Source organism: Hyla sarda, chromosome 4, assembly GCF_029499605.1.
Source record: "Hyla sarda isolate aHylSar1 chromosome 4, aHylSar1.hap1, whole genome shotgun sequence".
Lineage (NCBI taxonomy): Eukaryota > Metazoa > Chordata > Amphibia > Anura > Hylidae > Hyla > Hyla sarda.
This window is the reverse complement of record NC_079192.1, coordinates 60,654,442-60,670,111: the sequence shown is the minus strand read 5'-3', so window position 1 is coordinate 60,670,111 and position 15,670 is coordinate 60,654,442. Positions and strand designations below refer to the sequence as shown.

Below are 15,670 nucleotides of genomic sequence, written 5' to 3'. Positions count from 1 at the left end.
CTGGGGATGGGAACGTCGAAGAGCTGTCAGCCTATCACCTGCCGCAGCCATGTTCCGCCTCGGCCAGTGATAGGCTGAGCCCACTGTCGTGTAAGAAGCCGGCTTCTTACATGACAGTGGCCTCAGCCTATCACCGGCCGGGGCGGGACATCGCTGCGGCCAGTGATAGGCTGACAGCTCTTCGACGTTCCCATCCCCAGCGTAAGGGCGACGTAGGTGCATTAAAGTTTATTTTGTTTACCTTTTGCAGCCCGGGCATAGGGATACCGCACAGTATAGAGTGTCAGCGCCGGCTGCCGCAACAAACAGCACGAGGAGGGCAGCGCATGCGGGTGATGTGTGTATTTACCCCCGATGGGGGTGTGGGCTGATAATTAATATGGGGGGGGGGGTCTAGGAAATAACATTGTATACCGTGGAACCGCCAAAAGTTTAAAAAATACCGTGATGCACACATTTGGTCATACCGCCCAGCCCTACACAGATGTATACAGAGACAGGGCCAGTGGACTATGTGAATCCAGGATTGTCATGTGACCCAGGAAGGAAGCAGATCACCACATGCACATTTTTCTCATGCTTTGGGAATATAGGGGAATTTTTTTAGTTATTTTTTGCTCTATGGAATAAAAATAGTTCCTGGAAACCCCTTTTAAGAGGCAATGATCCCTAATGCAGAAACCTGCCTAAAGATAGCCCAGCAATAATCATTACATAGCGGCGTTCAGTGAATGGTGTGCAGAGCCGGGCACATGACTGGCACGCTCCTATTGGAATAACCAGGTGGGTGGGGAGTTACATACAAGGAGGTGGCGGTTACCAGACAGGGGCGCATTAGCTGTATATATCAGGAGAATATAATGGAGATGGGAGGGTGTAATGCTGCATATAAGAGATTAGCATTGTCTCTCAAAACTGTGCGTGACTTTGTGAATGTCGCTCTGCTTAATGAGTGATGTAAACGATGCAAAGGATAATGGGAAGGTCATGGGGAATTGGCTAATGTGCATAAATGGCTAATGTGCATAGAGTATTTCCGTTTTTGCACTTTCGTTTTTTTCCTCATCACCTTCTAAAGATCATAACGCTTTCAATTTTGCACCTACAGACTCTTATGAGGCCTTTTTTTTTATTTTAATTTTATTTTTTGTTCTATTGTAATGACATTAGTTATTTCACCACAAAATGTACGGCGAACCCAGAAAAAAATATATATATTTGGGGGGCAAAATTGTGGGAAAGTCATTTTGTAACATTTTGGGGGCTTCCAATTTAACACAGTGCACTTTTCAGTAAAAATGATACCATATCTTTATTCTGTAGGACCATACGGTTACAATAATACCATTTTCATGTAGGTTTTTCTTTATTTTACTACATGCACCAAAATTTATAAGTTTAAAATTGTCCTCTGCAGACCCATATGACATATTTTTCCGTATACGGGGCGGTATGAGGGCTAATTTTTTTGCGCCGTGATCTGAAGTTTTTATCGGTACCATGATTGTTTTGATCTGACTTGTTGATCACGTTTTATACATTTATTTATGGTATACAATATGCAATTTTGGACTTCTTTACATGTACGTCATTGACCGTGTGGTTTAATTACCACAATATTTTTATAGTTTGGACATTTACACACGCGGCGAGACCACATGTTTACATATTATTTTGTGATTAAAACTTTTTTAGGAAGGGGTTAAATCACATTTATTTCATATATTTATTTATTTATTTTTTATTTTTTTTAGCCCCCATAGAGGACTATTACTTGCAATCCTTTGATTGCATACACTGATCAATGCTATGCCATAGTAGCATAGCATTGATCAGTGTCATCTGCACTAGTTCAAGCCTGAATCTCAGGCTTGGAGCAATCAAACGCCGATCGGACAGCGTGGAGCACGGTAAGGCACCTCCTGCTGTTTGGGACGCTGTGATTTCACAGCGGCGGTCCCGAACAGCTCCGCTGAGCTAACCATTAGTGATTCCTCCCGGTTTAGACGCCACGATCAACGATCTAAGACAGTGTTTTAGATTTGTCCGAAACAGCAGCAATCTTTGAGAAATGTAATTGACCCCCTAGTATTGTGTATCGGTCCTGTACATCCTAAGTTTTTTTTTAAGAGCAGTGTTTTCAAACCATGTTGCCTCCAGCTGTTGCAAAATGACAACTCCCAGCATGCCCCGACAGCCTTCGGCTGTCCGGGCATGCTGGGAGTTGTCGTTTTGCAACAGCTGGAGGCACCCTGGTTGGGATACAAGCATAAAAATTCCATCCAGTCTAATGAACACACTAGTTCCTCTAGCAAGGGAGCACACGCCTCTGCAATACCTACCTACTACATACCATACAGTCCTTGTTATGACCTGTAGCCATGTTCTGTGGCAGGATATGGCCTCTGCATTGCATTTGCCTTAACCCGGCGTGGCGGAGGTAACAGAGTAATACACTTGCCGGGTTGTTTTTGAATATTGTTCAGTCCTATTTCCACTTTCTAGATGTTCTCTAGAGATGAGCGAACTTACAGTAAATTCGATTCGTCACGAACTTCTCGGCTTGGCAGTTGATGACTTATCCTGCGTAAATTAGTTCAGCCTTCAGGTGCTCCGGTGGGCTGGAAAAGGTGGATACAGTCCTAGGAAAGAGTCTCCTAAGACTGTATCCACCTTTTCCAGCCCACCGGAGCACCTGAAGGCTGAACTAATTTATGCAGGATAAGTCATCAACTGCCGAGCCGAGAAGTTCGTGACGAATCGAATTTACTGTAAGTTCGCTCATCTCTAATGTTGTCTATCATACTGTACTATGTGATATCCTATTATTCCTGTGTAACACTGTGATACCTTCTGTCATTGCAGCTGATATCATATCTACGGTAGAATTTAACCATTCTGGAGAATTATTAGCCACTGGAGATAAAGGAGGACGTGTGGTCATCTTCCAGCAGGAGGTTGGTATAGTCTGCTGCTCTTTTTATTGTTGTTTGTGACTTACCATTACCATCATTTACGGCAGTGTTTCCCAACCAGGGTGCCTCCAGCTGTTGCAGAACAACAACTTCCAGCATGTTCTTTGGCTGGCTGGGCATGCTGGGAGTTGTGGTTTTGAGACAGCTGGAGACACTCTGGTTGGGAAACACTGTTCTATGGAGATGGGGACTTTGCTGCTAACGATTGTAAAAGCTGAGCTGGTTCCTTCTTCCTGTCTGCAGTGAATGTAGTAACCTGACCGGCCCCGTCCTCTGCCGCACTGTGGCAGTGTGAAGGCGTGCCAGCCCTGGACCTGGTAGTTTTCCTATTAGGCCCCAATGAGAGTATCGGTGATCAGTCGTCTCGTTAGGCAAAGGGAACTGCTGCCATCTAGAGGCGCTGAACGGCTTTACACGTGACACTGTGACTAATTGAGGGAAAAAATCTTTTGTAATCCAATTGTTTTCATGCGCTGCTTCATTACAGAGTAAAAGCCCTTATCATAGAGGGGAATATAGTGTCTATAGCACTTTCCAGAGCCACGAGCCTGAATTCGACTACTTGAAGAGTTTAGAAATCGAAGAGAAGATCAACAAGATTCGATGGTTACCACAGAAGAACGCAGCACAGTTCCTGTTGTCTACAAATGGTGAGTTTGTGCTTCGTCGCAGTCGTTGCAGACATTTTGAATTTAATAATTATAATAATTACAAGAACAATAAAATAATAATCATAAAAAATATAATAAATAAAAAATAATAATAAAAAAATAAAAATAAATATTTTATTCTTTATTATTTTTGTTCAATAAAAAATCAATAACAGTGGTCCTGATAAGCTGAGCAGCCCGGAAGTGTGTTTTTTGTTTTACATTTTAGATGTGACAATCAAAGTTTGTGATCAAATGGGTTAATGCTGAGCATCACCGTGATCTGTGATGACCAGCATTAGCTGCAGCAGATAGCTGGGTGGTCCCAGTGGCTATAACCCGCGCTCACCTCCTGATCGTGCGTTATTGAAGGGAAGTGGGACAACGGCGTACAGGTACGGCCTTCGTCCTCGAGGTTAAAAGGTAGAATGATAGGTATCAGTTGGTCTAAAGGGTTAACGTCTGTTATTGACCCAATTGGCAATGCCGTGCGTCTGGCTGCTGATGGCAGTCCTGATCCACCATGTATAAAGCAAGCTGTAATTGCTGTTTGGGCAAGTAAGATTGCGACAAATGTACAAAACAAACTGTACATAAAAGAAGTTCCCCCTTAGTGTACTAGAAAGTTGTCTGACCAAACCTTTATATAAAGTCAGAAACGTGTTTATTTTAAATGCATATTTTTTATTTAACAGATAAAACTATCAAGCTGTGGAAAATCAGTGAACGTGACAAAAGACCAGAAGGTTACAACCTTAAAGAAGAAAATGGGAGATATAGGGATCCAACCACTGTGACCACTCTCAGGGTAAGTCCTTCCTCTCATCCTTTCTGGCTTTGGTTACAGGGCAGAGTTTCCCAGTTTTGTAACAGGTGGAGGCGCACTGTTTGGGAAAACACTTACAAGGTATCCAATAGAAATACTTCTACATCTTGCAACGTACTTAACATTCGGCTTTCCGTTTCCAGGTGCCAGTATTCCGCCCCATGGACCTGATGGTTGAAGCTAGTCCTCGGAGAATATTCGCCAACGCTCATACCTATCACATCAATTCCATCTCTGTCAATAGTGACTATGAGACGTATCTGTCGGCAGACGACCTTCGAGTCAATCTTTGGCACTTGGAGATCACAGACAGAAGCTTTAGTATCCTTATCAGAGAAATGGGAATAGTAAAGGGGTTGTCTCATCAAACAGTATTTAGGTTATACATTGACTTACGCCCCCCCCCCCACTGATCAGCTAATGGAAGGGGCTGCCACCATTGTTTACTAGGCACAGCTCCATACGTTTTGTAGTGGCTGTGTGGGGTACTGCAGCTTAGTCCTGTTGAAGTGAACCAGACTGAGCTGCACAACTGGGCATATATAGAGTATATAGAGCTGTGTTTGAGGGGTCTGCGGCCTCTTCACTAGCTGATCAGTGGTATGCGGGAAGTTCTACCACCAATGATCTGGTATTGTCCTATCATTAGGATAAGCTATTAAAGGGGTACTCCGCTGCTTAGCGTTCTAAACAAATAGTTTCAAATGCTTAGAGCTAGTGCTGGCTTCACGGCCCCACCCCCTCGTGGCGTCACACTCCACCCCTCAATGCAAGTCTATGGGAGGGGGCGAGGTGGCCATCACGCCCCTTTCCATAGACTTGCATTTAGGCGCCGGGGCAGTGACGCCACAAGCCGCCAGCGCTGGCTCTAAGCATTCAGAACACTTTGTTCCAAACACGGTGTACCCCTTTAATACAGTCCAGAAATGCACCTTGAGTAGAGAATTCAATGTACGGTCTGCATTATAGTACTTGACTGTATTACATTGTGATTTCTGCTCAAGACAATTTATCCTGAATAGACCGAGAGAATCCATTTATGATCAGCGACTTTACTGGTAGCACGAGAGAAAATCTTGTAATCCAGTGTTTTCCAACTAGTGTGCCTCCAGTTGTTGCAAAACTACAACTCCCAGCATGCCCGGACAGCCAACGGCTGTCCGGGCATTCTGGGAGTTGTAGTTTTTCAACAGCTTGAGGCACATTGGTTGGGAAACACTGTTGTAATCTTACACTAATTCTGTGCTCGGTGATACATTGCTTTAGGTTAAAAGGGTATTTTTCCATAGAACCATGCATCCCCCTCCTGGTCCTGCTACAGCATTACACGTTACTCTTTTTGGTTTTCTTCTCTTGTGCGCTTCCTTCACTCCCTTCTCCAGATATCGTAGATATTAAACCGGCCAACATGGAGGAGCTGACCGAAGTGATCACGGCAGCGGAGTTCCATCCACATCACTGCAACACTTTTGTATACAGCAGCAGCAAAGGCACCATCCGTCTGTGTGATATGCGCGAGTCGGCGCTGTGCGATCGCCACTCCAAGTGTAAGCTATAGTGCCATTGGGAGTTTTCTCTTAACCTTGTGCGTGTCCCTCGATGACTGCTATATATAACGTACATGGCAGTTGAACGTACAGCCAGGGTTGAATAGGTGAACTCCCGGTGTTCTAGTATTCGGCCAAGGTTTATTTTTCACCATTTCAGAAAAATATTAAAAGCTAAGAAATAAGAGAATATTCTTTGCATTCTGCACCAGTCCGAATGTGTACTTTTAACCCTCTTGGTGCCCTTAAGAGTAGGGTCACACGTGCTGTATTTTGCTGCATATGATTTTGCTAGCCATTGACTTCAGTGGGTAGGAAATTGAGCAGAAGCAAAATATGGCACGTGTGAACCTACCCTACAAATATATGTTGAAATGCTTAAAGAAGTACTCCGCCCCTAGACATCTTATCCCGAGGGGTCCCGCCGCTGGGAACCCCTGTGTCATCTTCTGCACGGAGAGAACTTCGCTCCGTGCCTGATGACGGGCGATACAGGGGGCGGAGTATTTAAATCATGACCCTGCCCCCTTGTGATGTCACACCCTTCCCCTTCAGTGCAAGTCTATGGGAGGGGGCATGGTGGCTGTCAGGTCCACTCCCATAGACTTGTATTGAGGGGGCGGGGCTGTGACGTCACGATCCTCCGGCCCCTGTATTGCCAGTCATCACGCAGGTGACACTGGGGGCTGCAGGAGAGATCGTGGGGGTTCCCAGCGGCGGGACCCTGTGATCAGACATTATCCCCTATCCTTTGGATAGGGGATAAGATGTCTAGGGACAGAGTAAACCCTTTAACCCCTTTCTGCGTTTAAGTTTCTCCTCCTCGCCTTTAAAATCCATATTATTTAATTTTCCATCTGCAGTGCCATATGAGGGCTTGTTGTGTTCAATACCAATTGAACTTTGTAATGACCTCAAAAAAAACTAAAAAAAAAATTAATGGGGCAAAATTTTAAGAATTTGTGTAACTTTCTACACAGTGCACTTTAACCTGTTGGGGACCAAGGGCGTAGGGGTACGCTCTTACGTCCTGGTACTTGAGGACTAAGGAGGACCTGTACGCCCTGGCCCTGTTAGCGGGGTTTGAAGCGTGCATACAAGCTATTCAGATATTACATGACTTTTTTTTTTTTTTTCTAGTGTTTGAGGAGCCAGAAGATCCCAGCAATAGATCCTTCTTCTCAGAGATCATCTCTTCCATTTCTGATGTGAAGTTTAGCCACAGTGGGCGCTATATGATGACCAGGGACTACTTATCTGTCAAAATCTGGGACTTGAACATGGAGAGCCGTCCTGTGGAAACATATCAGGTGACCTATGCAGGGGATGGTATTGAGATATATGGACTATGATAGGACTCTACTACGCAGGGCAGTAAGGGGCCCCTGACTAAATCTAACAACCAAACCCCAGGGCTGGAGCCCGGGGTAAAAAACAAAACAAAAAAAAAATGGCCCCTAAAACGCAACTGTTGTGTAGTTACTGTTAAAACTGTAATCCCCAACAAAAATGTTAAAAATGGATACCAGAACAGACAGTGTCAACTTTGTGTGTATATGGGGACTTAATTCTCCATCAATAGTAGACCCTGCAGACGCCACTATACTGTACTCCGTTCTGGAATGTTTAATAGATCACTCACTTGCCCGGCTCTACATGTTTTGTGGTCACAACACAACACAATCCATTACGAATGTTGCGTCCATGTCAGTGATACCTGTCACTGAAGCGGCACTCCATGTAACTTCCGTCATTTCCCTGCGCCGCCGCGCATGTCAGGTAATGCGCACGGAGGAACTTCTTCTTTGTCGGTGCATACATTCCCTACTGCACGTGTGCCAACACTTAGCCTTAAAACGGACATAATGCTCTGTATGCGCATTAGTGTTGGCGCACGCGCAGTAGAGATTATATGCGCCGACAGAAGTTCCTCCGTGCGCATTACCTGACATGCGCGGCGGCGCTGGGAATTGACGGAAGTCCCATGGAGTGCCGCTTCAGTGACAGGTATCACTGACATGGACGCAACATTTGTAATGGATTGGTAAATCCTGATAAGTGACTAAGGAAGTAATTAATGGGTGAGAGACTGGATTGGACATCAGTTGTGAATGTTTGGAACGGCAGCCATGAATGGCCCTAGAGATTGGGCGCAGGAAAAATGATGTAGTCAGATGTCTATAAATACCACAGTATTGTGGCGTCTGCAGGGCCATCTACTATTGATGATGGAGTATAAACTCCCTATATGTAACTACACATTAAAAGTTACATTTTAAGGGCTGTTTGTTTAGTGTATGCAATCAGTGTAATGCATGTTACATTGCAATAAAGAAAATCTTATAACCCCCTTCCCTACTAAGTCTGAATCACCCCCTTTTCCCATTTAAAAAAATACTGTGTAAAAAAAAAAATAAACATGTGGTATCACCGCGTGCATAAATATCCAAACTATAAAAATATATAATTAAACCGCACGGTCAATGGCGTACACATAAAAAAAAATTTTAAAGTCCAAAATAGCGTATTTTTGGTCACTTTTTATTCCATAAAAAATGAATAAAAAGCAATCAAAATGTTCGGTCAAAACCTATGGTACCGATAAAACTTAAGATCCCGGCGCAAAAAAATGAGCCCTCATACCACCCCATTCATGGAAAAATAAAGTTACAGGGGTCAGAAGATGACAATTTTAAACATATTAATTTTCGTGCATGTAGTTATGATTTCTTCCAGAAGTGCGACAAAATCAATCCTATATAAGTAGGGTATCATTTTAATCATATAGAACTACTGAATAAGGTGTAATTTTTACCAAAAAATTTACTGCGTAGAAACGGAAGCCCCCAAAAGGTACAAAATGTTTTTTTCTTCAATTTTGTCGCACAATGAATTTTATTTTTTGGGGGGTAAAATGACTGAAGTCCTTACAAGGTAGTTAATTGGTGGCGCAAAAAAAGCCATCATGTGGATTTTTAGGTGCATAATTGAAAGGGTTATGATTTTTAAAAGGTAAGGAGGAAAAAACGAAAGTGCAAAAACGCTTGGTCCTTAAGGGGTTAAAGGGAATATCTGGTTAATAACACTTATTGTCCTATACAAGGGAGCCCCATGTTCTGTTGTTGAGCAGTGAGAAGAGTGGTTATAAAGAGTGTCTCTTGCTCTGGAGGGACCTGTCCTGTATTATACAGACAGCCTATTGATGTGAATGAGCAGACTGTAATGCCTCATTTCCCCCGGGGCGGCGCCGTTGGGCAGTAGAAGAGAACACTCACTGCCAGGTTTTCCCACAGATTACAGCTAATCCCTAGGAGTTCCAACAGTAGGGGACGCTTTATGATCAGCTTATTGCCAAGAAAATCTTGTAAGTTAGAATTGTCCAAAGTAAAGAACCCTTTATCTCTAGTCCTCATTTACCCGCAGCAGATCAAAGGAACTGTAGTCATTTCTGGTGCATTGGCACTTGTGAAATACATGAGTTGTAATCACACTTATGTTGGAGAATCTGTCAGCGACTCTTTCAGCTTTGACTAGAAGAATAGTGTCACATGTAGCGCTATTCCTGCTATTAAAATGACTAAGTCTATTATTAGTCACCTAGTCACAAGTGAACAGGGAAGCGCCACAGTACCTTGCACCGCCACATCTAATATGGGGATTTGAAGAATGAACAGCGGTAAATGGGCTGCTGCACTTGCCAGTTTTGCAACAGCTGGAGGCACACAGGTTGAGCAACAATGCCCTATGGTAGAGATGCACCAAAAGGGAAATTTTGGGCTGAAACCGAAAATTTAGGCTTTGCTTGGCCGAAAACCGAAACCAAAAATGCATCGCCCCACCCCTTTTTAAAATTTAGTGTGTTTTTGTTTTTTAGTTTGTGATGTGACCAAAATAAGCAATATTTGCGTAAAATTTTTTTTGCGTTTACTCCGTTCACACGGCAGGATCAGAAACAAAATAATTTAATAGTTGGGACAATTACGCACGTGGTGATACCATATATGTTTTTATTTTTTTTATGAAAAATGGGAAAAGGAGAGTGCTTTAAAGTTTTATAGACGGGGGTTATTGGCTTTTTTATTTTTTATTTTTTTTTACACTTTTAGTCCCCTTCCGGGACTTTTAGGAGGAATCATTAGATTCCTCATATAGATCACTGTGGTTCCATAGAACTACATTGATCTGTGTGCTCTGCGATCACTTAGTTGTGCCTGCTTAGCCATGCTCAATCAAATGAAGAGCCACTGACCCCCAGGGATGCAGAGGTAAGCCCTTCAGCTACCTCCACAGTGGATCACCCCCTGCAATCGCGCTGTAGGGGGGGCGGGGGGTTACCATCCACCCCACTGGACCACCAGGGAGTGTTTAAATGGGCACTCTCATTAAAACTAACTTTTGCTATTGCAAACTCCTTTATGGTAAATAAAAAAAACATGAAGTTTTCTATGTTTGTGCTTATAGCTCGAGCACATTTCCCCCCAACTCATACACAGACTTAGGACCGAAGTCCAAACACAAGAAGTGCAGCCTGGAGTGCTGAGGGGGGGGGGAGTGTCCAACCAACAGCAGATGGCAGTTAAGTGTGAGAGGAGCCATGATTGGTTGAGGCTGGACACATGCCCCTCGGCACTCCAGGCTGCACTTCCTGTGTTTGGCTTCGGTCCTAAGTCTGTGTATGAGATGAGGGGGAAATGTGCTCTTGAGCTTTTTTAAGCACAAATAAAACATAGAAAACGTAATTTTTTTTTTTTAAATTAGTATATTAGAAATATTATTTACCATAAGGAGTGCAATAGCAAAATTAGTTTTAATGAGTGACCATTTAAACAGCGGCTTTGACAGCGGCAATCTAAAGGGTTAATAACCGACGTACGGCTATCACAGCTTGTTGGCTATTAGCTGCGGCCCCATGCTAAAAGAATCAGCAGGGGGCCGTCTGGTATGGCACGGGCTCGAGTCGGAAGCCCGCACCATACACTGTGGCAACTAGTGAAATGACAGAGATCGGAGCAATCTCTGATGTCCATCATTACAGGCAGATGCGTGCTGCTGATAGCTCCTGGCATCTCCTGTGCATGATGCGGACCTGGCCCGCGTCATGTCCTCACCCGATCCATGACGTACATGTATGTCATGGGTTGGTAGAGGATTAAGCCAGACCCACAAAAATGATCAGCGGAAAATTCACTCTGCTGAAAAATGCCAAAATTTTCCCCAGACAAAATTTTGGTGTATCCCTACCCTGTGGTATAGTAAATGTGAAAGGTTCTGTCAGTTATTAGGTTTTTGGAGCCTCCCATCCCTTAGGGCTTGCTGGGAGTTGTAGTTTTGCAACAGCTGGAGGCACCCTGGTTGGACAACAATGCTCTATAGAAACTCCCGCAGTCAACTTAAGTGTCGCTATCTTACTAGCAGTCCTTTGTATATGACTGAATGTATATTTCTTTACATCCACAGGTACACGAATACCTCAGGAGTAAGCTCTGCTCCTTATATGAGAACGACTGCATCTTCGACAAGTTTGAGTGTTGTTGGAACGGACCTGACAAGTAAGTAGAACGGATATAAGCCAAGACCACCCCAGTCCAGTGAGTTCTGCCTCCTTTATGGGACGCGGTCATATATAGAGGTGATTCTTCTGCTCAAGACCCCACTGTGGCATTTCCGGTGGAATTTTTTTTTTTTTCATATCTTCTGGCTCCAGAAAGTTAAACAAATTTGTAAATTACTTCTTAATCTTAATCCTTCCAGTTCTTAGCAGCTGCTGTAGAGAAAGTTGTGTAGTTCTTTCCAGTCTGACCACAGTGCTCTCTGCTGACACCTCTGTCTGTGTCAGGAACTGTCCAGAGCAGGAGCAAATCCCCACAACAAACCTCTCCTACCCCGGACAGTTCCTGACTTGGACAGAGGTGTCAGCGGAGAGCACTGCGGTCAGACAGAAAAGAACTACACCACTTCCTCTGGAGCATACAGCAGCTAATAAGTACTGGAAGGATTAAGATTTTTTTTTAATAGAAGCAATTTACAAATCTGTTTAACTTTCTGGCACCAGTTGATTTGAAAAAAATTGTTTTCCACCGGAGTACCCCTTTAAAGGAGATGTCCGGTATGGACTATTCTTATTCCATCCTGCCCGGGCTGCAAAGATAGAGAAAACAACCTTTCACTTACCTTCCTACGTTCCCCCGGAGCTCTGCAGCAGCTGATCGGTCTGCCAGGCTGTCTGCTTCCTACTTCCTTTAGCCCGGGACATCACACGGCGCTTCAGCCTATGACCGGCCGCAGCGATGTCCCGCTTCCGCCTGTGATGATCTGTACCGGACTTCTCCTTTAACCTCTTACCTCTCTTTCCTTGCAGCGTTGTCATGACCGGTTCCTACAACAACTTTTTCCGAATGTTTGACCGCAACACCAAACGTGACATCACCCTTGAGGCCTCACGGGAGAACAGCAAGCCACGCATGGTGCTGAAACCACGTAAAGTGTGTGCCAGCGGCAAACGGAAGAAGGATGAGATCACGGTGGACAGTCTGGACTTCAACAAGAAGATCCTGCATACAGCCTGGCACCCTAAAGAAAACATCATTGCTGTGGCCACCACCAATAACCTGTATATATTCCAGGACCGGGTCAATTAGTACTGACCTCTCCATACAGGACAGTCCTTTAGTCCAACTAGTTCCAATAGTCGAGCCTAGAATTCATACCCTGTTCCAAAACTGAAGAAAACTTCTGACAGTGCGGGAACTCTTGCCAGTCCCTCCCCGTCTGACTTTTCCAGTGTTTAAGGTGCCATTGATTCTCCTTTTTTATAGCTGCGCGGGGTGAACCCTGCTCCTGCTGGTTTCTTGCCCTGTGGGAGGTTAACAGCAGAAATTACTGTATATTTTTTTCCCCCTCTTTTTAACCATCTTGCCTGATGTGTAGGTTTAATTTTGTCAATTTTTTTATTTTTATTTTGAGATGAATTGCAGTACCAACCTGTGCTCTGTATGATTCCTTCTGCTGGAGAGTACTCAGGGTGGCTTTCATCTGTGCAGCCTCATTCATTTTTTTTTTTTCCCCTTCACTCCATTTCTTTTCTTATATTGTATTTTTTACATCCCTTCACCTTTTTGTGTTTCTTGCAATCTTAGAAGTTGGTTCTTCTGTACCTAAATGTCCCATTTCCTGCTCTTCTTCCTCATTGTGCCCTGAGCTGGTGTAAATCCAATGGCTGGGAAAGCACACAGGGAAACGGGTTGACCGTGGCAGGGTTTGAGGCATGGGGGTTGGGGACAAGGCCATTACTGAGAGTTGTCTTGGTCTTTCATTTTAGTGATGACCTGACTGTAATCACTTCTTGCCTTGTCTGGCGCTGAAATGGGGGGGAAAAAAAACAAAAGGACTTAAAAAAAAAAAAAAAATTATAAAATAATGAAAAAAAGCCAAAAAACGAAGGATAAAAAAACTACTGAATAAAAGACAATTAAAAAAAATGTGTTGTAGAAGTTATTAGAATTACTCATAACTTATTAATTCATAGTTATATCACAATGAGCAATTAGTGTTGAGCACGAATATTCGTAATGCAAATTTTTATCAGGAATATCGGCACTTCGCGATTTTGCGAATATTTAGAATACAGTGCTATATATTCGTAATGATGAATATTCGCTTTTTTTCAAATGTGAATTTTTTATGCAAATTTTTCGCATGGGGAAAAGAGTTAACGAACATAGCGAATATGCGAATTCCGCAAACATTGGACGAATAGTCGTAAATATATTTGCAAAATATCGCAAATTCAAATATGGCCCCTGCCGCTCATCACTATGAGCAATATTGGGCTCTCTATGCTTAGCTTTAAGGAGTTTTCTCAAGTTATGCCTATCTACAGATAGGTGATAACTTGCAGATTGGTGGGGATCGGACTGATGACACTCTCCTATCCCCAGAACAGCATTTTGGGGATAGGAGAGTGTCTCATCAGTCCGATTGGTGGTGCACTCAGCTGTTGCGACCCTTGCCGATCTGCACATTATCCCCTATTCTATGTATAGGGGATAACAGGCCCAATTGGAAAAAAACTTTTAATATTCATGGCCTGTCCTTAAGCTATGGGATATGTGGTGCTCTGACTCCCATGACTGATGGCCGCAAAGGGCTGCACAAACGATCCAGTGCATCTTTTAGGGGCCCCTTTATGCCTGACACTGCTAAGCTGTCTGCTTGGAGAGACTATCTACAAGATTTCTGGTTTACAGGGCAGTGTGGACAGTCTAACTTGGCCCCAAGTGTCTGGGCCAAATTTTTGGGCTAGCACCTTGTGTGGAGTGTGAAGTTTTGTTCGTTCACTTCACTCTGGAATTGCCTCATACATAGATCTGTGTGTGGCTCTTTTGTGAAGTACATTTGTAGAGATCAGTATACGTTGCTCATCTATAAGCCTAGGTTCACATATATCAGGTGTCTGGCAGTTTCCCTCAGGCGGGCACCGGAGGGAAACTGATGCTAAAACTGATCCCATTCATTTGAATGGGACAGTTCAATCATCCAGCATCTCAATAAAATAAAAAAAATAAAAATGTTTTAACAATTTTGTAGTGCAATAGCAATCATATACTGTGTAACTGAGAGGTATACATAATCATAAGCACAAACAATAACAATGGGGTCCCCTGTGAGAAGACAATCACAAGAAAGGTCACGTCTGGGATCAAATGCATTTTCTAAAGACACTGGCCGCCTGTTATACATATCTCAAGACAATACCCTTGCCCTATGCAAACCTCGCAGTTAAGGCAGGGGAAAGGGGAAGAAAAAGAAAAGCCCCACCTCGACTCTCCGGTGATCTGAGGAAATAAAGCACAGCTGTGGGGAAATCAGAACAGTTAGTCATCGGGTAGTTTCAGGGCTCCCAGGGTGCCCTTCAGGGGTTCGAGATTATACCACATAGTGTGTCTAAAAGGATGGACTATGGCAGCAATCACCGGAGAGTCGTGAGACACAAAGGAATGCCCCTTCTGAAAATGACCTCTTAGTACCTGAATTGCAATGCCGTTCGGCATCTAGCCTGTTGACACCTAAGTAGGCTTGCAACTGTGATATCAGCATTGTGATATCTAGTGTCTGGGAGTCCAACCATTTAGTCAATAGGCATCTAAGTGCCACCAAAAGTACCACATGAATAAAACTGGAAACTGTCTCCTCCCTCCCCGATTCCCCCACCGGTGGGTGCATTTGATAAAATTAGAGAGAGTGGGGCATGAATGGAAGTACCTTCCAATGAACTCGGACATAGTCTCGCACCATCCGCCAGTAGTCAGCCATGAAGGGACAGTCTCAAATCCCATGATACAAATTAATCAGTGGGGAATTACACTTGGGGCAGCTTGTAATCTGGGAAAGAAGGTGAGGGGAGTATGTTAAAACTGTACAATGCAGCGTGCGATAGTAAGTTTCCCTCCATCTTTCATTAAGGATGTTTACAGACTGCCCCCCAGCCTGCTAACATAGTGGCATGTATATCAGTGTCACCCGTTCAGCGCTCCCAGGTTGTATATTGTTTCTCGGGATTTAGTTTGAGGAGACGAGGACGGAAACCTAGGTAGAGTGACAAAATAGGCAGCCCCTTGATTTGGCTCCCCCCCTCTGCCCTCCATAGCATAAGCTTCTGTAAAGCTATGCATG

General features: G+C 43.8%; 1 protein-coding gene across 2 annotated transcripts in view; it reads left to right on the top strand.

Annotated features, from left to right (window-relative positions):
• The window catches only part of PPP2R2A (protein phosphatase 2 regulatory subunit Balpha), a 48,462-nt gene extending 35,080 nt beyond the window's left edge, over positions 1–13,382 (top strand). For both annotated transcript variants that reach the window (XM_056571136.1, XM_056571135.1), the window contains exons 3-10: positions 2,866–2,957; positions 3,463–3,625; positions 4,321–4,433; positions 4,595–4,772; positions 5,834–5,998; positions 7,139–7,308; positions 11,456–11,547; positions 12,357–13,382. In XM_056571136.1, coding sequence (XP_056427111.1) covers positions 2,866–2,957; positions 3,463–3,625; positions 4,321–4,433; positions 4,595–4,772; positions 5,834–5,998; positions 7,139–7,308; positions 11,456–11,547; positions 12,357–12,636 — 1,253 coding nt within the window. In that variant the 3' untranslated portion in view covers positions 12,637–13,382. The remainder of the gene's footprint in view (positions 1–2,865; positions 2,958–3,462; positions 3,626–4,320; positions 4,434–4,594; positions 4,773–5,833; positions 5,999–7,138; positions 7,309–11,455; positions 11,548–12,356) is intronic.
• Positions 13,383–15,670: the final 2,288 nt, after the last annotated feature.